The 26,575-nt window shown below is 42.0% G+C and overlaps 2 protein-coding genes across 4 annotated transcripts in view; one reads left to right on the forward strand and one right to left on the reverse strand.

Annotated features, from left to right (window-relative positions):
* On the forward strand, window positions 1-25,570 carry gnb1l (guanine nucleotide binding protein (G protein), beta polypeptide 1-like). Of its 3 annotated transcripts, XM_085474498.1 has the most exons (8): window positions 1-61; window positions 3,314-3,459; window positions 5,999-6,170; window positions 6,338-6,463; window positions 6,649-6,811; window positions 10,414-10,506; window positions 18,999-19,214; window positions 24,809-25,570. In XM_085474498.1, the coding sequence occupies exons 3-8, from the start codon at window positions 6,061-6,063 to the stop codon at window positions 25,085-25,087; spliced, it is 987 nt and encodes a 328-aa protein (XP_085330624.1). In that variant the 5' UTR covers window positions 1-61; window positions 3,314-3,459; window positions 5,999-6,060; the 3' UTR covers window positions 25,088-25,570. The 3 variants fall into 3 exon arrangements, with proteins under 3 accessions (XP_085330624.1, XP_085330623.1, XP_085330625.1); XM_085474497.1 differs by lacking the exon at window positions 3,314-3,459 and having other exon boundaries at window positions 3-61; XM_085474499.1 differs by lacking the exons at window positions 1-61; window positions 3,314-3,459 and adding an exon at window positions 3,485-3,666.
* Window positions 9,859-26,575, reverse strand: part of LOC146696385 (uncharacterized) — a 20,403-nt gene continuing 3,686 nt past the window's right edge. Inside the window, exons 3-6 of the mRNA XM_085474500.1 lie at window positions 17,228-17,378; window positions 17,009-17,127; window positions 11,070-11,108; window positions 9,859-9,955 (exon numbers count right to left, since the gene is read on the reverse strand). Of these exons, the coding sequence (XP_085330626.1) occupies window positions 9,876-9,955; window positions 11,070-11,108; window positions 17,009-17,127; window positions 17,228-17,378 (389 nt within the window). The 3' untranslated portion in view covers window positions 9,859-9,875. The remainder of the gene's footprint in view (window positions 9,956-11,069; window positions 11,109-17,008; window positions 17,128-17,227; window positions 17,379-26,575) is intronic.

Here is a 26,575-nt window from a genome sequence, read left to right on the forward strand (position 1 = left end):
CGCATGCTTTGTATCGCCTCTCCCACAGCTGCAGTGAAAACACCGGTGTCTCGCTCAAATGGTATTTTAACAATATTCATTAAAGCGTCTACTTCTTTTCATAAACTGTGTACTCACTATACCCAGCAATAACTCCTGACATCTAAAAATGTTTATTAGGGCTATTTTCGAGCCACGTTGCTAACGTTAGCCTGTTTCTTACTAATATCGCGCGAGAGAAACCAAAGCACCTCCAAACATTTTTTTAAAGTCAGTATTTTAGATTTTAACAAAGGCTTGTGTAACATATCTCCTTCAGTAGATAACGAATAACGGAAATCCCGGATGTGAAGTCCAGCATCTGCGTGGAGGGCAGCTTCTTATCTGCCCTCTGAGCTGTATTAACATGAGAGCTATATTTCTGTTGTGGATCCACTCTTGTGGATAAAATACACGGTGTACCATTCCTGTAGGTCAGAAGGGTACTTAAAAGTACTATTTTTTTGAGCGAAGTTTGTAGTGATAGCTACAGCTTATGTTCCTCGTGACATGTGTTGGAATTAGTTGTGAGGGAGGTTTATATAAATATTTATACATTTTTTTATTTATTGAAGAATGGAGTGTGAGAAATAAGTCAAGGAGAAATTACATTTTTAAAATCAATTCTTTTTAATGAGCATATGTGTCTATTACATATCATCTATGAAATTCTTTTTTGGTATTTACAGGTTATAAAGTTAGTTATTGTATTAGAAAAGCAATGAATATGGAGCCTATACAGCCTTTGAGGAATGCACAGGTGCTGGACAGGTGTTGTAAATGGTGTTTTGTTACTCGGTCACATTTAAGAGTCCGTTCTGGTTGAACTCCAGGAGCCGTTCACCACCTACAACTAGTTATCCCGTTGTCAAACTTTTCACCATTGATTTGTGCATTCAGTCACTCATCGCTGCCCCTGAAGTTGACTGACAGCTGAAGGAGTGGGGGATGTGCAGTCTGACAAAGTGTAACAACTTGCTGTTTCCTGTGTTCCCCAACCCTCAATGCATGATGTCTTTTTTGAATTAGAGCACAATAAGAATGCACTTGTTTTCCTATATTTGCTGCGTTGACAGCATAATCCCCATATATCCGAAGGTGATCACACTCAAAATGTGCGTTGATGTATGATGACCCTCGAGCTGTCGACCCTCTTGTGTGCCTTTTTCCTCTAGTGCCCAGGCAAATGACCTGATGGAGGAAATGGGTGATAATGCAAACAGATAAGGCTCTTGGTACCTGTTGACCACAGTCAGAACCTCCTAAATCAGGACCCTCTGACATGGTGCTCCATCAGTGCCTGCATCAGTGACTCCCACAAGGCATTGAGCCCTTATCTGCAGTGGCCCCTGCTTAGCATTCACGCCATTCACGCGAACAATGCTGCCTCTTCCCGCTCATTGGATCTGTGACTGACAGTGGGTGTTGGTGCACTTGTGTCTGACTTCAGCCACTATCTGACGCTGGGCTGTTTATCCAGTCCAGATTACCCCCACCAAGACACAATAAAGGGTGTGTGTCTTCCTTGCCACTTCCCATTCTGTTTTTCTAGCTGCATGTTTATAATGGAGCTCGCTCTCTATTTGGCACATTGGTTTCCTCCTCAGGAGGACCTGTATTAGTTGGAAAGGGGGAGGGCTGAGGCAAGAAGGGCTGACTAATGGTTGTAGAATCAGCTCACCACCCACTGATCAACAAGCGAGGTGGAAATGCCATCATGACCAGAAAAAGCAGGGAAGCAGCAGATAAGAGCATTGCCTTTGATAAACAGCTAATAGTGAAGTATGACTAATAGCTGAGGTATGATGTAGTGGCCTTAGAAGAATCTGGAAGCTTTTTCTTGACCTTTGTTGGCTAAGAAAAGGAATATTACTGGTTTGATAGGTCATAAAGTAGGTTTTTCATTGAGGGCACATCTAGACTGGAGCTTTTGAGCTATGTGTAATCTGCTTTGGGTTTTCATCATGCAGCTCAGATCTCATATTTGATGAGGCTCATATCACAGAACGGGATCTTGGGATTCCATGGCTCCATAATGGCTCTTGTGAAGCTGGGGCATTATAAAAGGTCCCATCATCAACCCCTGTGATCAGTATATCCTTCCCTGCCTGCTCTTTATATTTATGAATGGCACAATCCCATAAGTTCAGGAGCTCGGGAGGGTAGCGTCCGATCACGTGATACAGCACCAAGCGAGGAATGTGCAGGACTCTCCCCTCCAACTCTGCTGGAAAAACAAAAAATAGAAAAACTTTGATGCCCCATATCATAACGACTGTCCTGTGTGTCCCCTCCCTCTTCGTATGTGCAGTGATGCTGAGGAGGGTAATGGGCGGTGGCGCAGTCAAAGGGGGGCACAGATAGTCGCTGTGTTTGATCTGAAGGTCGCCAGCCCCTTGCTGGTGTTGAGAGATTCTTGGCGGACGAGGCTGGCTCTCATTTAATAACATGAAGGGGAAGCGGACCTTTCTCTCATAATTAGGCCTAATTACCCTGTAGGTGTGGACAGACGGCCCAAGAAGAGACAAACTGCCTTTATCCGTGGACTTTGAGTCAGATTACCCAGAGCTGTCTTATCTGTTACAGGGCCAGCAGGAGCCTCAGTCCTCTCTTGCCTCTTCCCGCTGGCTCCTAAAACCAGCTCAGGCGTATTAATCAGTCTCCCTGATTTAGTATTCTTGTGCACGATACACAGGTTTAATTAGGTGTAGCTATTCTTTTTTTCATTGTGAACATGCTTAATAAAACAATGGCCACACAGAGAGTCTTCCTGTCTTTTATAGTTCACCTTATGAAGGTTTCTTATGTTTATTAAAAAAAGCAACCCAGTAAATTTTGAGTTCTTTGACCTGCGTCTGCATTTCTTTGACCTGATCCTGCTGCCAGCTTTACTGCAGCTCGACCACTACAGCGGATGTGCATTCACAAGTGAAAATTACTGGCTTGAAAAATGCCAGGGCAGATCCCCCCCTTTGCTTTGCTTCCTTCTTGAAAATACATTTTGGTGACTTCGAGTCGCCATGTTGTTTGTTTACAGTGTCTTTCTCTCCCTTCCTGAGCTGCCTGCATGTTTGTGTTTGGGTTTGTAGCTGACTCGCTTGCAGCCGCAACAGCAGGCCCATTGTTGGGCCAGTTCAGCGACTGGAAATGCTGACGCCTGGAAAACCTCACTGAGGAAGTAGTGGCTGGGGGAAAATGGCCATTATACTCATCCTTTGGATGTGCGTTTATTTTTGCAGTTCTCGAGCCCCTGCAAAGCGCGTGTCCGCCGCTGACTCCGGCTGTTGTCTTTTAGGTGACGGCGAGCTGCAGCTGCCAGTGGAAAGTTCTGCGAGTCGAAACAGCAAGCCAATGAAAACAGCCAGTTTCAGGTCTCAGTGTGACTCGCAGCTCAACACTGGAAGAGGACAATAAGGGAGGCATAACCCACCTGTTACCAGGGTTAGCCCCCCCCCCTGTCACACACTCACACAGGCCCAGGACTAAGGAATGTAGTCTTACCCACCCATTCACAGGAGGAGCAGCTTCACTGATAGACCCATAAAAATACTGCTGCCATCTTCTTCATACCATACAAAACAAGTTTGTACAGTTGTTGCTTTAAGGCGTTTCTGTTGGTTCAGTTCCGAGAAAAGTGTGACATTAATGGTCAGTATCTTAAACATTTCCAAATTTCAGTCTCAATCTTGTCGTTGGAGATTCCACAAATGTCTTGCACTTATTGGTTGCTGTGCTTTCAGTTCTGTACAGCTCCAGATCCAGCTGAGTTTCAGTCTGGATACTGTGCCAGTCCGCCAGGCTTTGAGACCTCTCCTGTTCTTTTCTCAAGGCCTTTGTGTGATGTTGTAGCATGACCAAGCAGTCTGTCGGCCTTTGTTAGGTACCTTTCAGGCAGTTGAGTTTTGTCATAATAATGCATCAGTAACATTTGTTCCACACTGCTGTCAGACACACAGAGGGTTTGCAAGTTATTGTGAAAAGTTAGGACACCTGCAGGAATTATGCTCAGAAAGTTTTGAGCACTTAATTCACATAAAGTTCTTTTTAATGAATGAAAATTTCCTACTTTTTCTGAAATGTATTAATTTATTAGACCAACTTAATTACAGGGTAAAAAAGCTGATGCTTTTTTTTTTCAATTTCTGCTTTATATATTAATCAATAGTACAGCTGGTGAAATAACCGTCATTGTTAGAACATGGGACTACACTGTTATGTGCTTAATTAGGGAGGTTGATCGGGGGTCTCTGTCGCTCCGCTTCACAGATTCACATGGACAATTTAACCACTAACCTCCTGAAATGAGCTGCTCCTGAATGCCTCGGGCTCCAGTTTCAGTGTCTGCTGATTGCAGAGAGCAAGGGTTATGATAAGTAAAAGTAGGGGAGGGGAGTGAGTCGGGGCAGGAGAATAAGGCTTCCAGTTTTAGGTACCTGTGGGGATGCTTTGGAAAACAATGCCATTAATCAGTTGGTGTAGCAGCCAAGCATTATAGAGAACTTATGTTACTTTTTTGTAGATTTTGGTAGACTCCATTCTTTCATTGTGTATCCTCAGATTTACTCTATGAAACTGAAATCAGGGCTCTGTCAGGGCCTGTGACTCTTACTATTATATATCTTGGTTCATATTTGGAGTAAATGTGTTCTTGCAGAACATTGTGTTCTTCCCTATACTAACTGCTATCAATATACTTGGACACAAGTGGGACATATCAGCTGATAGGTGGATAGATAATGTCAGTGGCTGATTTTTACCTGTTATGTCATATCGCTTTTACACTGGCTGAAAAAGGTAATTCTGTGTCACCTCATCCAAAGCTTCTCATTTGATCATCTCAGATTTGCCAAGGGGAAAGATACACTTCTCTGAACCCAGTTCAAAGGTGATGATGAAAAGCAGTTAATTTTTTAATGATGATCTTTTTGTTTTACTTAAAAAATGGAGGAACGAATCACAACAAATACTGAATAAATTAAGGCAGAGAAATGTGGGAATAGCTAAGCAAGTTTGGGCCTGGTTAGTACTTGGATGGGAATGCCTGTAAGCTTACAGGGGTGGCTGTAGTGCTGATTGCTCTCCGATGCATCCATTGGAGATAGAAAGCACTTAGGTAGAAAAAGCATAGAAAAAAGTGCTTATATGAATGTGTGTGAATGGGTAGAAAAAGCACTTTTATAAGAACTACCAATTACCATTTACATATACGTGGGCCACATGCCTGTGCAAAACATAAATACTAATAATAGCCCATTTGGCGCATCCTTAAGTTTTGTGTTGGCAAGTGTCTTTTCATGTAGTTTGACACCATGATTTTAAACATAGATAGCATTTTATTAGCTGTGATATCAGCCATTCACATGTGATTGTTCAGTGTTGAAGCATCATTTCCTTGCAGCATGCCTGTGGTCAGGTTGGTTTCCTCAGCTACCCAGCCTACAAACAGCTTAAAAGCCCGAGCTGTTACCTCTGCCTCTGGGACAACGGCTGTAGATCAAGAGGAATGAGAAGCTCAGCTCTCTGTGTTTACAGTAATTCAGCTGTCAGAAGTGGTGATATATGACATATTGAGTAAGAGAGGTGTTTTCACGCAGACTAGAAGGAGGAAGACCGAAAGAGAGCCACAGGGTCTGTAGCTACTAACAATGGAGAAAATACAGACAGTGTATAAAACATCTGTCTGCTGTGTGGAAGAGAAAGGGTGAAGCACCTCAAGGAGGCCCGTGCTCAGTGTTTGTGCATAAAAGGTTTTTGCTTATTTGACATATTAGGTGTGCACTTCATTTCTATTTTGTTCATCTAAAATGTGTCCAATTATCCTGTTTTGCATAAAATACGTTTATCAGACGTTGTGCAGTCTCTGAGAGGTATTTGTGGAGCAATCCAGTGTGGACTGTAAGCATTTTATTGCCATCAGCCTCAGAATACACTACTGTCACGTGTTACATTCAGATTTCATGTTCATGTTTTTCTTTTACAGTGACCGCAGCGGCGCTAGTTTTCAGCCTTCTTTCTGCCACGTTTTGATTGCTTGACCAAAGGATGTCTCGTCCTTCTCCATCCCCCATTTACACCCTGAGGGGGGCGGGCGGACCCCTTAACACACTTCACTTTAGCTGCCAAGGAGAGGGCACTCCCCTCCTGTTCTCTGGGTGAGCCACGATTTGCTCCTTCATATTTTTGAATGTTAGTTTCTTTGAACAAGAGTAAATCTTACCATTTTTGTAGCTACTGTAAAGCAGAACCAGTTTAGTGTAAGGTTCTATGTACGTGATGATCATTAAAGATCCTTTACAAAGCAGCATCCTTGTTTTTGCAGGTCAGGAAAGGGTGCCATACATATCTGGAACCTGAACAGCAGGAGGGCAGAGAAGATCATAGAAGCTCACTCTGGTAACTCTGTCATCTGGGTCAGCACACTGCAGTCAGCAGATGCACTCATCAGGTAAACCTCTCTCAGCTGTCTGGTTCTTACCTTTATTTTCTTAGCAAGGATTTGTGAATAAGAAATGTTGTTAGTATGTCAGTTGTGGTTTAATTCTATGCAAACTGTTTGATTTTAAAAAGTATATAATAGTGAATAACTGCAGATTTTCAGCTCTGGTTTCGCTCTTCCTGTTGGTGGCGCAGTCAGGGCCGGGACATGCAGGTCTGCTGGTGGGACGTGAGTGAAGGTCGCAGTGAGCTGGTGGAGTCTGTGCGGACTGGCAGTGTTGGATACTGTCAGTGCTCCCTTGTAGAGATGAGCCCTGCAAATTACCTTCTGGCCTACGCTGGGGAGCAGACGGAGGAGGTTAGACATCAGCAGTGTCAACATTCAATTGTCTTTACAATCCATGTTCATCCCCCGCCTCTTTATCAGCACATGCTGGCATATGCTAAATCTCTGAACCTAAAGGGAATCTGTTTCCAGTTCAATATTTTTATTCCTGGTCTCCACAAGAGTTACTTTTCATGATCCATAGATCCAGATGATACTTGTCCTATACTAAGCCTTGGAATTCCTTCAGTCCATTCTTAGTCTAAAATGAGACATTTTAGCTCCTTTGCTTCTTTTTACTTCTTACTGTCCGAGCCTTGTGAATAAAAAGTTTGAACAACAGGTGTGAACTTGAGAGAACTATATTAAGAACATCCGCTTTCACTGATGTCTTACCATATAATATGATACAGAACCAAGAGTAGACAAAACTGTCTGAAGCCTGAGCTGTTGGCTCACAGGGATTAGCTGTACTTATGCTGAACTCATTATTTGAAACTTCAGCTATGTTTAATATGAGCATCTGCTATTGTAACTGTATAGACATGAGGGAAAACAAGGGAAAGCTTAAAGGTTCCTATTATAGATATAATGTAATTAAGTTAAAAATGTTTTTCTTGAGGTAGAGGAGTTTCTATTAGTGAGTGTGACAACTTTTTATTATAATATCTAGAAATGTTTGCCACACATTTTCACAGGAATGCAAGTCTGATTACATTACATTGAGTGTTATATAAGTATTATACTAACTATTACTTGTTACTTTTCTTAAAAGTAATGGAGTATGTTGATTAATTACTTGCCAGAGAAAGTAATGCATTAAATTATTCGTTGCATTATTTTCTTGTTACTCCGTAAAATGACCTGAAGTGCACCATCACATAATGGCCAGTCCCACACAATAACACAACTCCCTGTCCTAACAAGGAAACACATTCAGTCTTTCTTTTAGTTTTTATGTATGAACACAAAGCAAAGATGAAAGCCAGCCCAAAGAGACCGCAAAGCGATCACAACAGTGATTCTACTTCAGAAACATGAACAGGTAGATCACCTGCTGAAGTTCAGGCTCTGGCTGCCAGGCTGGGGTCAGCAAATGCTCAGCTTTAATTTGTGGCTCTTTCTGCCTTTGACTCAATTTGCAGACAAACACAAGTCAGCTGATTGTGGCACAAGTGCTCAGGAAGAAAGAAGCATGTTTGGTTGTTACATAGAACTGAAGACCGATTGCAATGAAAATAACAACATAATTGTATCTGTAATGTAATTACTGAAGTCAGTTGTTTAATGCTTACTGAAAAATGCAAAGTGTTACTTCTGACACTGCAGATTCGACTGCATCCGTCCGCATTCAATTAAATTCCCATTTGATGAGTAACTTGATGCTCCGTTTCATTTTCAACTGACATGGAAGGATTTCGTTAGCATATAAATAGCTCGGCTTTTTGGGTGAGCAGCTTAATAGGTTTAAACCGTCTGAGTTGAGTGTAAAAACACATCCTGTATAAACCTGACCAGACTTGCTGTTGCTGTTTAACTCAATGGAATTCACACATATTTGTGGGTTTTGATACCGTAAGTGTGCTCTCGGAAAATTGTGTTCCTCAAAGTTGTTTTTGTTGCAAGTTCTGTCATCTTTCCACCGATGTTTTGCATTTGATGTGATCCATAAGCGTATTGAATCCATTCAGGTAGTGTCAACATGACACATGAGCATGCCCTCTGCAGCCAGAAACTGTCAAACTGTGATCTGAATGGCATCATTAGCAAACCTTGATTTTATGCATCAGTGTGCACTTTTGAAGGTCAGGATCTTAGTACTGACCACCAGCTAAATGTTGGTTAATTGTGGTTGTGGTTAGTAACATTCTTTTACCTGAATGCTTTTGTCTAAAACACATGGCTTTGAGAATTCCTAAGAAAGCAAAGCGCAGTTTTAACTGTGCTTTACAGTAAGTAATGAGCATGTTCCTGCTTAAAAGTCAAAGTAGCTGTTTACATTTTTGTCTTTGAATGGTGGCTTAAAGAGAAAAGAATCCCAGCCCAGTCCTGATGGTGGAATGAAATCACAGTTTTGTCTGTCTTGAGGTTAATTTTCTACACCCACACGCCTGTTTGGTTTTGTGTGGAGCCAGTGTCTGAGTGGTGAGGCAGGATGGGGCAGCCAGCTATTCAGCCATCTTTTATTGCCTCCAGATTCATGTTACGTGCTCTTCTGTGGCAGAGCTACACTTGAAAGGGAAGGAGCGGTCACCTGATCCAGTCAAACGTGCCTCTGCTAACCTCGGTCCAGTGGGCCAGGCATCAGGGCGCCTGTGACTCCCAGCACCTCAATAATGCCATTGTCCCAACAGACACAGACAGAGACACACCTACAGACCCATAAACGGCAGACCAAAACAGGCCACACTCCATTTTGGGCTCTCCACCCCATTCCACAGACATAACTGACCAAGTCAGATCCCTATCATGCATCTGCAAGTAAAAACACACCCATTAATGAATTACCTTAAGGAACAATACTGAGGCACTTGCCACAGAGCATTCACAGTGGCATGATTCAGCGCCTCGGGCAAAATACGGGGCGATATTTAGATATGTAACCGAGACAGGCAGCAGTTTCCATCTGAAGCTATTTCACGTGGTTTTATTGTTTACTGCTCACAGTGAGATTCCTGCCAGCAGCTTTGCTGCCACGGGAGAAACATTAATTAATAGCGTGGGTGTTTTATTTATGGGCAGTGTGATGCCACACAAGAACAGTGATCACCTGAGGCACAGAGAAGTCCTTAAAGGCCCTCTTTGTCAGGCACGCAGAGGTAAACATGCAGGACAGATGTGGCTTAGCGCTAAAATACAGATCGCTTCCTTTAAGGGCTGTTTAATCTGAGGCCTAATGAGAATGAATATGAGCAGTGTATATCATCCGCGTGGAGAAAGTCGAAGGAATGAGCTTTGGTCAGGATGTGTGGGTACACACACTCGCACGTGCACGCACACACATCATCATTAGTCTGTGTATTTTTTATCAGAATCAGTGCCAATGTGTGCAGGAAAACACCACTCAGGTCGCAGGGTGAGCCTTTAGCAGGATTTATTATAGACAGTGAGGCGGCTGCTCTGCGCTGATGGATGACACTGTACTGCTGGTTGGAGGGACTTGGATCCGTGGAGGTCCTGAAAAAGCAAGTATGGATTTGGGTTGCAGGTTTGTTACTTGAATGCAGAAGACAGACAAATTCCAACTTGGCAATTAGAACTTGTGTGTATATATAATTTTGTGCCAGTAATGAAAACAGATTAATGAAAACACATACGCTGCCATTTTTCGCTTTTGGGGTGAGAGATAGCAGTCCTGTTTGGCAGGAACACGACCTTGATTGGGATGAAAGCATTTTTACGCTGATAGATTGCCATGAAATTTTGTACAGAAATCCATTGTTCTCTTGGGATGTGTGCTACTGATTCTGGTGACCCCCGGCCTTTTTATCTTGACCCCCTTAAATATCTCAATAGCTGCAAGATGGTGAGACACCACATTTTGTGCAGGAAAAAAAATCCATCATTATCCTTTTCTTTGCAATGTAATGGTACCCTTTCAGTTTTAACCTGTAATTGTCACGTGTTCTCCACAGATCAAGATTATCGAGCTGCCCAGTAAGACTGCAGTCTGCACCCTTGTGCCAGAAGAAAAGCTGGGGATGGTCATGTGTCTACAACTGTGGCAGGTAAGCATCAGTTTAAAGTGTTTTCTTCAAAGATATTGTTGAGTTGTTTTAATTAATGTTTTAATTAATTGTCTGTTACTCTATTTTTCTGCATCATTACCAGCACACACTGAGAAATGCACAGATACACTCAGAAAGGGCCCTATGCCGCTCATTTACAGCCCCCCATCTTTTTTGACATTTGTGTGAGTCATAGGTCAAAATTATTCTGATTTATCTTTGGAGCTATTTTATTTCTATTTCCTCTCTTCAGGACAACTTTCTTCTGATTGGTTGCCCCTCATATAAATATATACATTTCAACTAAAATATGGTGGAGCTTCTGTGCTCACATGCAGAGATGTGTTTCTTAGATATCGTCTAGTACAAAACTGTCTAAAATGTCTTTTAGAACATTTTGCACAGGTCTAATTAGGAGCCACCAGTGAAACATAACAGAAAATAAGGAAATTCACAATATGATCAGTCACACTATCCAAAAAAGGAAAATCACACTGACAGCCAGAGAACGATGTACCTTTTGTTTCATGACTGTTAATAAAAGCTCACACATCCGTACATACCTGCTTCATTCTGATTGGACAGCGGCCCACGACAAGTCGCTAAAGTAAACAAAAAACACACACGTGAGATGCGGCTCGTGATTTACAGCTCGACAACTCGTCCTGCATCATTTTTTCCAAGCGTTTCTTCTCAGCTGGCAGCGAGTCCCAACACTGTAATTAGAGTGTTTGGAAAGGCCGGGGGTTCACAGCCATATATCAGCCTGCAGCTGTACATCCAATCTGATCTGGGCAAAAGAAGTTACAGCTTTCTGTTTTGTGATTGCCGTTGAAAGTTTTATTTTCCAGCCATTAACGCAACCCTGTAATTATTTTTATGGTTAATTATTAACTCTCCGGGTTTTGGGGCTGCAGGGAGGGACTGAATGGGGGGTTTTGATGCAAGGCTGTGGATGGTTTGCATAAATTTAATGAGCTGTGCAGTTTACAGGCAACAGAAATCAAAACACAGCTTATCATCTTGAACCCCAGAGTGAGGCAAGCTGCTGGCCTGTGCACACTTAGCCCAGCATCCCTGTAATACTAATTAGAGTTAATAAGTCAAAAGCAAAGCCTATAAAAGTGACATTGTTTGTGATGTTGTAGAGAAAAGAGTCTCGGTGCCTGCTGACACCATGTTTGTGTTTTTTCTTGTTTGCCTTTGATTTCACTGTTGCACCCACCTTTCATCATCTGATTTATGAACCAAAGCTGGCTGAGCGTTGAGTGCCAGAAAACATAATGATCAATTATATCATTATAAATTATATAATATCTTTGTAATACAGCACAGGCAGCTGTCTGACTTCAAAGCCGAAGGGCCCAGGTGATTGTAAATCATTTCAGGCCGATTCCTTTCAAAGCATGTTCATCTGTTACACTGACTGAGTGACTCAAGAGTTTCCGAGCGCAAGAAAAGACTGAAAACCCGGCCCTGTCTGTGTGCATCTGTGAATGCATACAACCCCTTCTTTCACTCACTATCAAACACACAATGGCAGGTCTTTCCTCAGTCACGAGAAGAAAAAAATACAAACGTTATCTTGCCTTTCGCATTAAATGCTCAAATGCTGCCTACTGCCTCCTTAACCTGACACAGCAGGAAGCAACGGCTGAAACAGCTACAGTTAGGTCCTTATATATTTGGACGCTGACAGTTTTTTTTTTTTTACCTGTTTACTGAGGGTACCCACGTTCAAATTGGGTGAAGGGTTTAGGAGTTTCAGCTCCTTAATATCTGCCATCTTCTTTTAAAGGGACCAAAAGTAATTGGACAGACATTGTCTCAAAGGCTATTTCACAGGCAGGTGTGGGTAATTCCTTCCTTATATCATTATCAATTAAGCAGATAAAAGGTCTGGAGTTGATTTGAGGTATGGTGCTTGCATTTGGAAGACTTTGCTGTGAACAGACAACATGCGGTCAAAGGAGCTCTCTATGCAAATAAAACAAGCCAACCTTAAGCTGCGAAAACAGAAAAAAAAAACATCTGAGAAATTGCTACAATATTAGGAGCGGGAAAATCTACAATTTGGTACAGAAAGAAAGAAAGCACTGGTGAACTCAGCAGCACAGAACGACCTGGACGTCCATGGAAGACATGCGTGGTGGATGATCGCAGAATAAATTCCATGGTGATGAGAGATCCCTTCACAACAGCCAAACAAGTGAACAAGACTCCCCAGGAAGCAAGTCACTCATAAGCCTCAAGAGTAGAAAGGCTAGATTGGAACAAAAAAGCAGGCAGAGTTCTGGAAAAATCTTCTCTGGACAGATGAAACCAAGATTATCCTCTACCAGAGTGATGGCAAGACAAAAGTATGGAGAAGGCGTGGAACAGCTCATGATCCAAAGTGTACCACATCAACTGTAAAACACGGCGGAGGCAGCGTGATGGCTTGGACACTAATGTTTGTTGATGATGTGACACAGGACAGAAGCAGCCGAATGAATTCTGAGGCGTTTAGAGACATACTGTCTGCTCAGATCCAGCTACATGCAGTCAAATTGATTGTCAGTGTTTCATAATACAGATGGAAAATGACCTAAAACATACAACCAAAGCAACCCAGGAGTTTATTGAAGCAAAGTAGTGGAATATTCTTGAATTTTCTTTAGTTTTGTTGAAGACCCAGCATCTGGTGATGTGGATGGGTTCAAGACTTCAGGCTGTCATTGCCATCCAAGCTTTTTCAACCAAGTATTAGAAATAAGATTTTTATTGTCAGTTATTGAATTTGTCCAATTACTTCTGATCCTCTGAAAATAAGGGCTCGTGTTTAAAAAAAAAAATCTGTTAGTTCCTCACATTTTTATGCAAACTTTATATTTAACCCGCTGAATTAAAGCTGAACTTTAACTGCATTTGAGTTGTTTAATTTAATATTCATTGTGGTAACATACAGAACCAAACAAGTAAAGAAAAAGTCATCTCTGTCCAAATATATATGGACCCAACTGTATCCCCATCTCTCCACCCTGCCTCTCCCTATCACACACACTCCAGGAAGAAGCCACTGCCAATTATCTCTTCTCTCTGTCTTCGCACTCGCCACCCCTCCCTCTTTTCTTCCCACTGCTGAGACGAGAAGCGATTATCCTCCTATATTTTTAAGGCAGACTCACCAACAGATTTATTGTCAGCCTTTAAGACCTCTCTGCAGGAGTTTATGGAAACGATTAAGTCTTAAGCAGCGCTTTCTTCCAAATTTAGCCACAATTCACTCCATTAAAATCCCACCTAGCCCTTAGTGGGCTATGACATAAAGGTGACAGAGCTTATTATCAGGGTTTTCTGCATCTGATCGGCTAGGAAGCCATGAACGATGGCGAGTGGAGGAGGAGGAAAGCGCCTCCACATGTGGGTTTGACTTGTGTGCCGATGTCAGGCTTGGCCAGGGGGACAGTAGTGATATATGATGTGCAAGGCTTTTAATGTGAACAGAGGCTGGCGGGGGGAAAGGAAATGTTCCTATACAGATATCCATCACTCTCAGCTCATCACCTTGCAGCCTCGTGGCCATGACATCATGGTGAGACCGGGACGAAAAGCGAAGGAGGCGATTGGTTCCTTATGTTGAAGCAGTGTCTGCCCGAGGCCTGTGGTGGCCACATCAGCAAACAAACTGGTCTGAGGGTTGTTCGTGATTTAGGCCGGAATCACAACACAAGGAAACGACACCGAAAATTTATTAGCTTCATGATGCCATTTTTCTCCAGTTATCTTGTTATGTTTTTACTTTGTGAAAGCAACAGTGCACAGCTGAATAGAGAGTAGATTGTTAGTGTAAATGACTCCTTTACATTGTCCTTGGCAAAAAATACAGAAAAACCTATACGCCTATAAAACTATATAATATAGGTTAATATAAAAATTCTCATGTATGATGGCTGTGGTCCTGGGATCATAGCGGATTCTCCAGTCTGCACCCCAAATTGTTCGTGATGCATCGTTGGTGGGTGGGTGTGTGGGTAGAAAATGTTTAAGACATGGGTGAAAGTGGCCTGTAGTGTAAATAGCACTTTGAGTGATCGGTAAGAGTTGAAAGGTGCTATCCAAGTACCACTGACCATTTACATACCTTATAATAAACAAGGACAAACAGTACAGAACATCACCAATAAATGGCACATATTAGTTGCTGTCAGTAAAGTCTGTGATGTTTATGGCCCTGCTTTGTGACAATCTGCCCCTGTAGATTACCACTAGTTACTTTAACTTTTCTGAAAAAATGAACATGACTAATTTTAATATTGAACACAAAAGCTAAATGGCAGTTACAGTGGAAGTTGCATTCTTCTGTTTGTCTTAACCAGTTGTATCAAATTTAAGGCCCGGGGTCAGCACCGGGCCAGCAAAGACCCGAACCCGGCCCACTGGAGATGTTTAGAAAATACGACGGAGGGCATAAAGGTTTCAACTTTTTTACTGTATATTCATAAATTTGACAGCTATTCCTGTTGATAAGGATTCCCCACACAGCCATTTATATTACAACAAAGTAGTTAGGTAAACAATTTAATGACAGTTTTTCACCATGTACAATAGAAATTTTGTTTAAAAATTTTTTTTCATCAAAAACTTTGTTTTATAAATATGAGACAGTCTGGGCAGTGACCTGAGATGTCCTGATAAAGTTGCACTTCTTTATCTTATATTAAAATATATCAGGGATTAAATGTGCAGTTAAATGTTTTTACACTGAAAGTGAGTTTCACTCATCTCGCCCACATCAAAGTGAGCTGCACATGCTTTATGTTTCTAAAAGTAGTTTGACATCCCTGGTGTAAACTGAGGCATTGCACAAAAATAATAAGTACAAATGTTTTTTTTGATTTTATGATGTGCAAATCATCAAAAAAAAAATATTTGTGACCAGAAATCGAACTGAAGTGCTTCAGGGCTGCAACTGCACTTTTTTCCTGAGAAAGAGGAACTTTCTCAGAACTGTGATTTAATCTGCTCACATTTGTGAATAAAGCTCTTAGTTAGAAAATGTAATGACCTCTATAACAGTCGTTAAACTTTTCTGTAAAGATGTCTGGATATGTATTCTGGAGGAAAATAGAAAAAACTTAAAAAGAGGAAAAGAGGGTTATAGGAGAATTTTCACTCTGTTTGACATGGTAAAATTGAGAAGCGGAAACATTCTGTCTGATTGTGAAATTTAAGGTTTTGCAGCTTTCTTTAAAAACAATCATTTCAAAATTGATGGTTACCTAAAGCAAGCAATTTGGTGATGAGTTTTAGAAAACTGTGTAAATATTTTTATTGCCTTACATAATATGTTATATGTATAACATAAGTATTATGTATGTTGATTATGTTGACCAATATCATGTACCTGTGCACGTCATATTTGTAGTTTCTGATGCTTCAGCGGCAGGTGGATTTTAAACATTAAACACTGTTTCAGCAGACAAGAGAAGGAAGGAAACGAATAAATGAATATTAATAAAATATAATATACTTAATATATTCAGTACAAAAGCGCTCAGAGTGTTAATTGTCAAACAGGACACAGCTACACCACCTTACAGCATGTATATCTCACTAGAAGTCTTAATACAACTCCAAGACTAAAACAGTTGGGATGCAACTGGTTTTGCAAATCTCATAAACCAATATTTTATTCACAATAGAATCAATATGTAAAAAAACTGCATTAACAAATTGTGGAACAATTTTGGAACGGTGTTCATCAAAGAATTTGAATACCTGAATGCAAAGTCTTTACCAGTGCATAATATCATTCAAAGGACCAAGATGAAAATATGTACTAGATTCCAGCGGGTCCTTGGGCTGCGCTGCATTGCAAGCAGGCACATTCTGTCATAGGAGTCACTGCATGAGCTCATAAACACCGTTTGCTGTTCCGTCTACACATGCAGGATAACACCCTATCATGCACATCATGAACATGATCCAGAAATTGGTCCAAAGCCCTTTTAAAATGGACTGAGGGAAAGTGGAACCGAATGAAAATTTGCAAATTCTCTTTTGGAAAACATGGAGGCCGTGTCCTTTGGACTAAGGAAAGGAGAGACCATCTGACTAGTTATCAGTGCTCAGTTCAAAAGCCTGCATCTGGAAAGGCACCATCAAAGCTAGATGGATGACCTTTTCAAAGAGGGCCTTGAAGGAGGAGCAAGACAACCTTAAACTGTCTATGCTTCTGCTTTTTAAAGATGTGTTGCTGCCATCAAATGAGTCAGTATTTTTATTAAGATGGAATTTTTTCTTGGTTTAAACGTTTGGTATTTCTGCTCTGTCCTTTTGTGAATAACATATGAGACAATGAGATTTGCAAATCATGACATTCTCCTTTATTTACATTTTACACAGCATTGGGGTTGTGATATGTTTACAGTAGAAATGGCACAATGATGTCTTGGCATATTTGCCAAAAGAATGAAAATCGGCCTATAGGGCACCTCTATAGCTCACCTCTATAGCTCACCTGGTAGAGTAGGTAATCTGTATGCTGAAAGGGTGCAGAGGCCATGGTCTAATTCTGCCCAGATCATTTTCTGTGTCCCATTCCTACTTGCTCTTTCTACTAAGCGAGTGTCCTGTGCACTAAAACAAACGGAAAAAAAATAAAATAAATCAGTCTCTAATTACGTGCTAATACGCTACATAAATACAGCTATGAAAACATGGCTGAAAGTCACATGACATTGCCATCCTGGAGACGACACAGAGAAGTCTCCTCCGTTGGTCCTGCATCTCCAGCCAGCTTCCATCCATCTTTCCAGCTGCTCTTTGGTGATGAATCTTCTCCCTGAGCCCCAGCCCCACTCCAGCAGAGAGCCCTCTTGTAGAAAGGCCTGTGGAGGATATAATGAATTACATGTCTACCCAGGGTTCCCCGACCTCTGACCCATGACATCATCAATCAGCAAAGTCCTACACTTAAGTGAAACGGTGGGCCCCTAGCCTGGAACGCTTAGCCCGGTCCCTGCCGGCAAGCAGGGGCCACTGATTTTCACGTGTTTTTATTTGTTTTCATAATCCCTTAGTGTTCGTCCTCGCTGATGTGTTTGGAAGGAATACACGACTCTGTCTATAATTTGTTTAAAGCTGCAAGAAGAGAAATATAGGGCGTTAAGTGAGAAGAGGACTTGGACATGAGTAGGGAAAAAATGGCAGACACGGCCTCCTTGCACATATGGAAAAAATTTCTTACCCTCCTACCTTCCGCATGGCACTGTGCTATTTCTGGAGGCCTGGCGGTATTTTAAAGTAAAGGCATGAGTTAGGATATACGTACATATCTGTTTCTTCAGGCCACATTAGGGCGTTTTAAGGAACGTATTTACGGTAGAACGGACTACAGTGTTTTGTATTTTTATGGAAAAAATTTGATTTTCAGGAAGCGGGATGATGGGAAAATCTCACCAGGTGTCCCTCCCTCGTCCTTCACATCTCGCCTCCAGCAGTGCCTATATAAGGCAGCTACTTTTCACCAGCCCACCTTTATGTGCTTGTCCACAGACATAATTTACAAGCTCAGCTACACCTCCACACAGCCTCTGAGCCGGCTTGATTATACTGCTGTAGAGGAAGCGAGCACTCAGAGGTTATCTGTGGACTCACAACAGTGGGAAGGCACAGCTTTATTATTCTTTTCAAATGTTACACTGCTGACTTTGCCCCATTAATATGCATGCAACTCTATTTTATGGTCACCATAGATTGCTCTATATATTTAACAGAAGATTCTTTTTTATTTTGTCTGATGCCTGTTTGCACACTTGGTTTCATTTCATTTCATGTGATTTGAAAGATTTACTCTGATGGATTCGCCAGTTGTAAACATTCAAGCTGGATCTGGAACGTCCGGAAATGAAATGGATGTGAAGCCAGATTATATGTGTCGGGTTTGTACGAAAGTTCGATTTATTTATTCTTTTTAGATCGCGAGTATGCAGTTTGAGAGTATTTTTTGCAGAGGAGTTATATTGGTAGCAAAAATGATCAAAATAGAATAAAATAATAAAACATGAACACATTAAAGTGGAGAAAAACCAGAACATTGCATAATGAGGAGATAGTCAGGAAGACATGAACACAAAATCTCAGCTACATGTCGAGAAAAGCAGCATTTTTTCAGCGTTTTGCTTTATTTCACTACCTTATGTAGTATTCTATCTGTGCATGCTTGATGTCTGTGGCTTAGTAATATAGATGAGGAGCAAAGTGAGGAGTGGTGTAATGGAGTGCTGGAAAGAGAGAGCAGCAAGCTGACGAATGGAGCGTTTCTCTGAGTGTCAGCGGGAGCTTCCAGGATGATAACCTCTGCTCCTCTCAGTTTCCAGCATTGCGCAGTGGTTTCCGTGTTTTTTTTTTTTTTTTTACGACACAGCTCTCATCTAACATCTTAACTCATGCTTCACTTTCTGTCCCCTCTTCTCCATCTTGCTGTCCCTTCTCCTTCCTCTCTTCAGCCAGACTCGGGCTCTGGGCCTCTCCTGTTAGCTGGATACGAGAATGGCTCTCTGTTGCTGTGGGACGTAACCCAGAGGTCCAAGTTGAGCCAAGTCAAAGCCCACCCTGAGCCTGTCATGTGCCTGACCTTTGACACCACAAGTCTGAGGGGCGTATCGGGCTCCTCTGAGAAGACGCTCTCCTCCTGGAGGCTGGATGGACAGAGCAACCTGCAGGTCAGTAGAGGACAGAGCGTTTGATCTGACTGGTCAGTCACTCTCAAACTGTGAAAATGTGAATTTGTTTGTTGTGATACACCTGCAGTAACCTCTAATCCGCAGTGATAACTTAGAAAAACATAGCTTTAATCATTGCTTTTAGCTAGCTGTATTAAGTATTTGTGACTTAAATTGATTTGTGCTTGATTTTAGCTGTTTTTTTCTGTTCGGATGTTTCAGTTGGGTCACTATGTACTTTTCTTTATATCAAATAATACTAACAATTCTGCCAAATTAGGGTTAAGTACTGAAGGTATTTTAGACATGATGCCAGGTGTCTCTTGAAGTTGAGATTTTTAATCTCAATGAGATTTTTTACCTGGATAAATAAAGGACTAATAATAAATAGAAGTATTCCAAAGGATACAACTACCTTGGTTGAGCTAGTCATGCTAATTCATATTGGTTACTGAAGCGTCCCTAGCTAAGACCCCAAATAAGCTGACCTGCTAACTAATTGTTGAACAAGAGAGTCCCTAGAAATAGTATAAAAAGGAACTGGCAGCAGCAGAGGAGTGTTACCTTTCTCTGGGCTTGCTTGGAAAACATCAGGGGCCAAAGAGGAAGAGGCTCAGCAGGGCTCCAGGGGCCATAAATCAGCTGCTGGTTACACAGCATTGGCAGAGCTGGGGGCCAAGGGCCAAGCTGGGGCTGTCACTCCAGAGTCTTACCACCCACATGAACATTGATACACAATCGCATACTAGACCTCGATATGCTCACGTCACCGTTGATTACAGCTGGGAAGAAAAATGTGTGTCATTTTCTGGTTTTAAAAAGAGGAAAATCAAGGCATACTTAATTCATTTAGCATACAACATTCCTCTTACCATAATTCTGTTAAAACACACAGACTCTCAAACATATGTCCTGTCTATACAATAAATTCCATGCCAGTGCATCTGCACTAACACCAAAAGAGATCATATCAGCTTGTACCATAATTCATTTTACATAACAGCCAACGCCTCCGAGACTTAACGCCTCATTTGAAGCTGTATTTTCTCTTGATTTCATGAGCAAAAGGGAATGCTCCTATTTTTCAGCCAACCCCCGTGAATCCGAGCCAAGGGGAACCTGAGGCTGATATAGTACACTCCTGCACAGTGAAAGCGGTATTATTCTTTCCGAGGCTTTTTACAAATGAATGCTTGAATTAGAAATATTTGCGAAGCTCCATTTTTTTTCACCCCTAAATATGTGTCTAGGAAAACACCGCGAAGGATTTGATTCAATCGAAAGGAGGAGGAGAGGGGTTTATTTGCTTTATTTTGCTCGAGCAACAAAATATTGATTCAGCGTGTAATCCAGGATGAGTATGACAGGCAGAAAGCACAAGGAGAGGGAAAGGATCCAACGGGGGCTTTTAAATTATTCTGAAGTGCAGCTCAGTGTGACGTCCAGACAGCTATCCTCAGTTCTTCCCACAAAAGTATTTTTGTGTGGCCATAGCAGGCAGGCAGGGGGGACCTGCCGGTTGGTGGACCCTGGCCCGGGGTCCTGACTGATGACCCTTGAGAGGTAATAAAAATATCAAAACCTGAGAGGCCCCTTAACCAAACAAAAAACACATCTGCAGTAAAGGGAACAGTAGTTCACAGTGGGAGGCTGCAATAAAGGCTGAGGAGGCTGTAAGTGCCACAGCATCCCACTTCCCACAAATTACCCCTGCGATACAGTCCAGTGCAGCAGAGCTGGCTGGATGCTTTTTTTTCTCCTTTTTTTTGGTGAAACGGTGGGGAAACTGAATGTGACACAATGCAGCGCAGTTATGATTTAGCGAGGCTGAAAGGCTGTGAAGTGAGCTTATCAAGGCCAGATAAAGACAGATAGCCTCAGGAATGGAGGTTAATGTATTTCACATGGCTTCCAGAGGCCTTTATCTTCTGCTTGACCTGGAAAGCCTGATATCATTTCATAGCATTTTTCCCCCTCTGCTCTGGTGCAGTGTGCATTTTTGAGAATTTGTCAGGGTCGAGACTATGTTGTATAAAGACGTGAGACTTACAAGCTGTTAAACCAGATGGACGCTCATTTAGGTGGATGCTCACCTGCATTGGCACGTGCAGTGACGGGTTTCTCCTGGAGAGGGAAAAAGACAGCAGTCGCAGTCTGGAGAAGGGAAAACGGGGTATAGACAGGGGAAGATTAGCAATGTAAATCAAGCGTGTCTGACAGTGAGCTGTTGCTGGAGCTGATGACAGTTCTCTACAGGTGGACATCCTGCTCCTCACATACACAGCAATATAAAAATATCCCCTGTTGTCACCTGCACGATTTCTTTGGGAAACCACAATTCCTGCAACTGCTAGTGTCGAGTCCTGGCTTTTGGATCCGATCAAATCAAGCCCAACTTCAGCTGTGCTGCAATATAAAAAATCTTCACTCTTTTTATGGGGCATCACCCTTCCTCCTCCTCCTCCTATCTTTTCTGAATGGGATTGCTCACCTGACACATCCATCTCCTGTCAGCCAGAGCCGAGCTCTAACAGACAAGGTGACAAAAGGCTGTAATCTCCCCACTGCCAAGTGTGATTCAGGGACAGGGTGTGTCAGATATACCTGTGAAAACCCTTCCAGCCGCTAGACTCGAGTGAGTGAGCGATGATGGGACATTTCAGTAGATCAGTGTGAACACCAAGATTGGTGCCAAGACCAAGGTTAAAGACAGGAGGGAAGAAGAAGGGGGAAAAAGTGAAGCAAAGCACGAGTGAAACCTGCCAAGTGGACACTCCCTTTGAACGTCAGCTCGCTCTGGTGAGATGCTACGAAATAGGATCCTGAAGTGTGAGTTTGTGTTGGATCTGTCATAGGCCCAGCTGCTGAGCAGAGCTGGTAGCCTCCTGACAGCTGAGAAATCTGGCGTTTAGACAGCAAACCCCGTTGTGTGTGTTTATCTGCATGCTGTAACACAGCCCAGGAAGGAGTGTTTCCAAAAAGGGAAGAAAAAAAAACAAGAAAAAAGAATGATGAAGACCAAAGATGGATTCTGTCTGTGATGAGATAGCAAGGAAGCAATCTGAGGAAAAATGGGGTGGAAATAATGCAAGCCAAGACTCCCCGGTTAGAGCTAATGGGTTTCATTAGAGACTGAGGACTGGTTAATGGCAGCACTTGAAGTCAGCTGCATTTTCAGTTAGATGTGGTGTGGCCTGACAGCAAAAGCAACAATGCTGCTGCCGGAGAACATCGAGTTAGAAAAGACAATAGTCTTATGTTCCAAGAGCAAAGACTTTTTCTGACATTTAGAAATAATATATTCAAGGGCTGCAACTATTTTTTAGGTTTTTTTAATTCAAATTAATCTGCAGCCTCAGAGCCAGTTGAAGCACAGCTTTATTTATTTGGCCCACTTTTATGGACCAAATAAATAGGTCATATTTTTAAAAAGCCAAATCCAATCAATTAACTGTTTGTAGAAGACAGTTTAAAAAAGTCTCATTTGAGCAGCAGGATTTTTGATCCTTTTTTTTTTTTTGACATTTAGGAGATTGTTGTCTTTTCGAAAAAGCAGCTGCTTAGCTTAGTGTCTGGAATCAAAGTCTGGAATCAGGGTACATGGCTTTGTTCTAAATACCGAAGTCAAAATGTTTCTCAAAATGTTTTAATCATCCTGTTGTTTTTTCAATCATTATCGAAAAAAACAACAACAACAACGGTCTCCAAAGTGTCCTAAGTGTAAGCAGATCATCTATATGATCAAAATTAATATGACTTTTAGGCTGCAACTCCCATTTCCTGTCAGGAAGATGTGATTTGCTGATAAATTAGCAGGTAAAGTGCAATTAAAAGTTAACCCCAAAGTGAGGCCAGCACAAAATTAATTGCAATAAAATAAAACCGGCCTGGATTTTTCTTTAAGTTTAGAATTGATAAATTGGCAGCTAATTGAATCTCACAGTTTTATTTCTCTTTTACTTCTCAGTCAGTCAGCTGATTGTTTCAGTCCAAGCTCCAGCACCTCGCGACTCGACACTGATGGCCGGCAGCTCAGGAACCGGCAGAGCTTCACATGAGCATCACTCATTCTAAATTATAGCACAAGGCAGCCATTTTTTTCTTTTTACTACTTTTTCCTCTCCACTTTCTCAGACAGAAAGTAAAAACAATTAACCAAGCAGCCTTGCTGAATGACCATCACTACTTCATTAGCCATTTACTGCCTGCAATTGACCCCTTAATGAAACAAATGCCTTTTCCTGACACAAACTATGGGAAGCAAAACAAACAAAAACAGACACTTAAACCCATCATTATCAGGACTCTAATGCAAACCAGATGGACAGAGGTAGGGGCATACCAAATACCTGAGGTAATAACAAAGCTCAGAACAATCTTTCACCCCTTAGTTTGCTTTGTATTTGTGGATTTGGCTCTGTTGGGCGAAGTGGGCACACGGTTTCATCCTCGCGATGATGGTTTGACTAACAAAAGAAAAAAAGTGAAACGGTATCACTGTCTCTTCTAAACTTGGCTTTTCTTGCTGTTATGATCAATGACATTCCTCCCTGCTCCTTCTCTCCCTTGCATTCCACTTTATCCACTTGGGCTATGAGTACCTGGCTTATGTCTTCCACATGCAGCTTGCGGATGGTTCCTTCCCAGAACAGGAGCAGGATAAATTCTCCCAACATCTCCTCCCCATCCAAACCATTAGTCTCCCTAGACACAACTTATGAAGTCAATTTTACGCTGTCCAGTTTGATTTCAGCTCCCACAGCCAGATGTTTAGGTCCCGTATAGCGATCCGGTGGAGATCTCTACCCTTCAGGAAAAGCACGTTCGCTTCTCCAGGAATGCCCACAACACCGGGGCCCTTCAGAGCACCATCTTAGCCACCATTCATTTTCATTTGTCAGAATGTTGCGCATTTAGAGAGATGGATACAGTCTGTGGGACGCTGTTGATCACAGGGAGAGGGGGCTGTGGCTAATCTTTAGCAGGCAGATGTTACAGCAGTGTATTTATCAGGTCTCTCTCCGCTGATCAGACCTTTCAGTGTGAATGTAATTCATCAGAGGTGCTTAAAGCAACACGGTCTCTGCAAACAAGCATTTCAGCGAGATGGTCTCTCGCTTTCTTCCAAACGGCGACACAGGTAACACGCTTACAGAATACGCCTCCCTAACTCCAAAACAAATAATGGGTCGCCGAGAGATTTACTCGCGGTCCTCGTGCCCTAATGTTTTATGGATGATGATTGAGTCCCAGGAGTATGCAGCCAGGTTCAACAGACCTCCAGCCTCACACTTGGACCTCAGTCATCAGATCAGCTGATAGCCCCCTCATTGTCGGTGTTTGCCTTGGCCACATTTTCCCAGACGGTAGTGATTAATTGACTTACTGATCTATTAAGTATGTCTGTTTTTTTTCTTGCCTCTATTTGCATGAAAAATGGGTTATTTGGTGTTACATTTACAGTTAGGAAAAAATGCTACATCCCATCCTTAAACAAGCACGAGGCTTGGAATACATACGAGAATGCCTTTGTAGTTGTGTTTTAGTAGCACACAGTCACCTGTTCAGATATTTTTCCTCTTTCTTTCTTACAGCTGCAGGACTGCGTGACGCTGGTCAACCCCGGGGTTTCCCAGCTGTGTATCCGCATGGATCGTAAACTTCTGGCTTCAGCAGGTTGGGACCACCGGATAAGAGTATTTGGCTGGAAGAAGCTCCGGCCGCTGGCGGTACTACAGTACCACACAGACATGGTGCTCAGTGTAGCTTTCTCTGACCACCGGGACCCCAGACAAAGAGTCCTGGCTGCCGGATCAAAGGACCAGCGAATCAGCCTCTGGTCAGTTTACAACGAGGGAACGGACACAGGCTGAGTCACTGAGCTCTGAGAAGATTTACAGATTTATGATCAATACTACATTCATACATTACAATCATGTGTGCTGATACAATATGGAAATAGATTGTGCTTCTCATGTACTGACATTACAGTTGAGCTATGAACAGCTACCTACTGACAACCACGTGAAACTCAGGAGTCCGTGTTTCACTCCTTAGCGCCGTACAGCTGCAGAATTAAAGCACTTCAATTCTTTTTGATACAGATTAAATAAAGGATCGTCTTCATGGTCGGAAGATGCCGGTGAATACATGATCACAACTGATTTCCATGTTCAGTCTTTACAAGTTAGACCAACTGCAGCATCTTATCAAAGTTGTATTGGTATGTTCTGATGTATATATACTGATTATGTTTTTATTTATCTCTGAGAATAGCGAGGAAGGGGTCAATGTGAAAATACAAAGAAAGTATATTGGTCTCCAAAATAAAATAAAATCTTTATTTTCACTCATTATATTTTAGTGTGCTTTTTAAAAATTTTTTTTAAATATATCATGTCAAAGCTGAACCACCATTATTTCCATTTCTATTAAGCTGACTGGAATTCCTGATGACTTTTAACTGCTCCATGCAGCTATGTGATTGTGTTGACCTATCTGAAAGGAGATTTGCTTCAGTGGACTTGAATTTAAGGTATACGCCGCACCTGAGCAGCTACGTAATCTCATGTTGTTATTCTAGCAGGCTTTAGTTTAGCACACAGGCCTTGCAGTCTGACCTGAGCTGTGTTTGTCAAACAAAAGTAAATCACAGCGTGGCGGGGGGGGGCAGAACAGAAGGATAGTGGTTTGGTGTTGCTTTCCCTGATCTGCGTAATCAGTTTATGAGCTCATTTTATAAGAAGTATACCTGCTTTGAGATAAACTATTAAATGTGAACTCCTTTAGCGCTCGTGTCGAAACTTGTCAAGTTGAAAATTAAGCAAAGGTTCTGTTTAATTTGCCGTGTGACAGTTGTTAGCATTTAGATTTGTAATGCCGAATGCAGACGTCCTTTAAAGAAGATGACATTTGTCAAGAAGGTTAAGGGTCTTAAAGGAAAATCAAGATGTTTTGTTTTTCATTTCATTCTTTCGCAATATATCTGAGAGTCGACGAGCATCATGGGAGCTCATATGTTACTACATCGTGCCGAGAGGTCGGAAGGGGGGGGGAGGCAGAGCTTCAAACACCAGACGTTCTGCTTCGTAACGACTTTGGCTCCGGGGATGATCCCAAGTTGAGAAGCTCGTCATGGTGTACAGGACAGGCCTGAGAAATCAAAGAGCCAGAGCAGCACAATGGCCTTGAATCATTAGCCAGCATAGAAAAGACAAGGTCATTATTGAGACAAGCTGCTTTTCTGTGAAGCTGCTGCCAAAATTGTACCTGAACTTTAAATTCGTTGAAAGCTTTTATTTCACTTAAAAGTCCATGTATAAACCGTCTATCACTTTTTTTTTTTTGTATTTTTTAGTATC

The sequence above is a fragment of the Copadichromis virginalis genome, linkage group LG12 (assembly GCF_057382275.1).
Source record: "Copadichromis virginalis isolate Kocher_CV1m ecotype Utaka linkage group LG12, C_Virginalis_male_GT1.1, whole genome shotgun sequence".
NCBI classification, from domain to species: domain Eukaryota; kingdom Metazoa; phylum Chordata; class Actinopteri; order Cichliformes; family Cichlidae; genus Copadichromis; species Copadichromis virginalis.

Bases quoted from the DNA above. Each gene is read 5' to 3' on its own strand.
- gnb1l (XM_085474498.1), top strand. From the start codon at position 6,061: ATGTCTCGTCCTTCTCCATCCCCCATTTACACCCTGAGGGGGGCGGGC. The intron at 6,171-6,337 runs GTGAGCCACGAT...TTGTTTTTGCAG, and splicing joins ACTCCCCTCCTGTTCTCTGG to GTCAGGAAAGGGTGCCATAC. The intron at 6,464-6,648 runs GTAAACCTCTCT...TTGGTGGCGCAG, and splicing joins TCAGCAGATGCACTCATCAG to TCAGGGCCGGGACATGCAGG.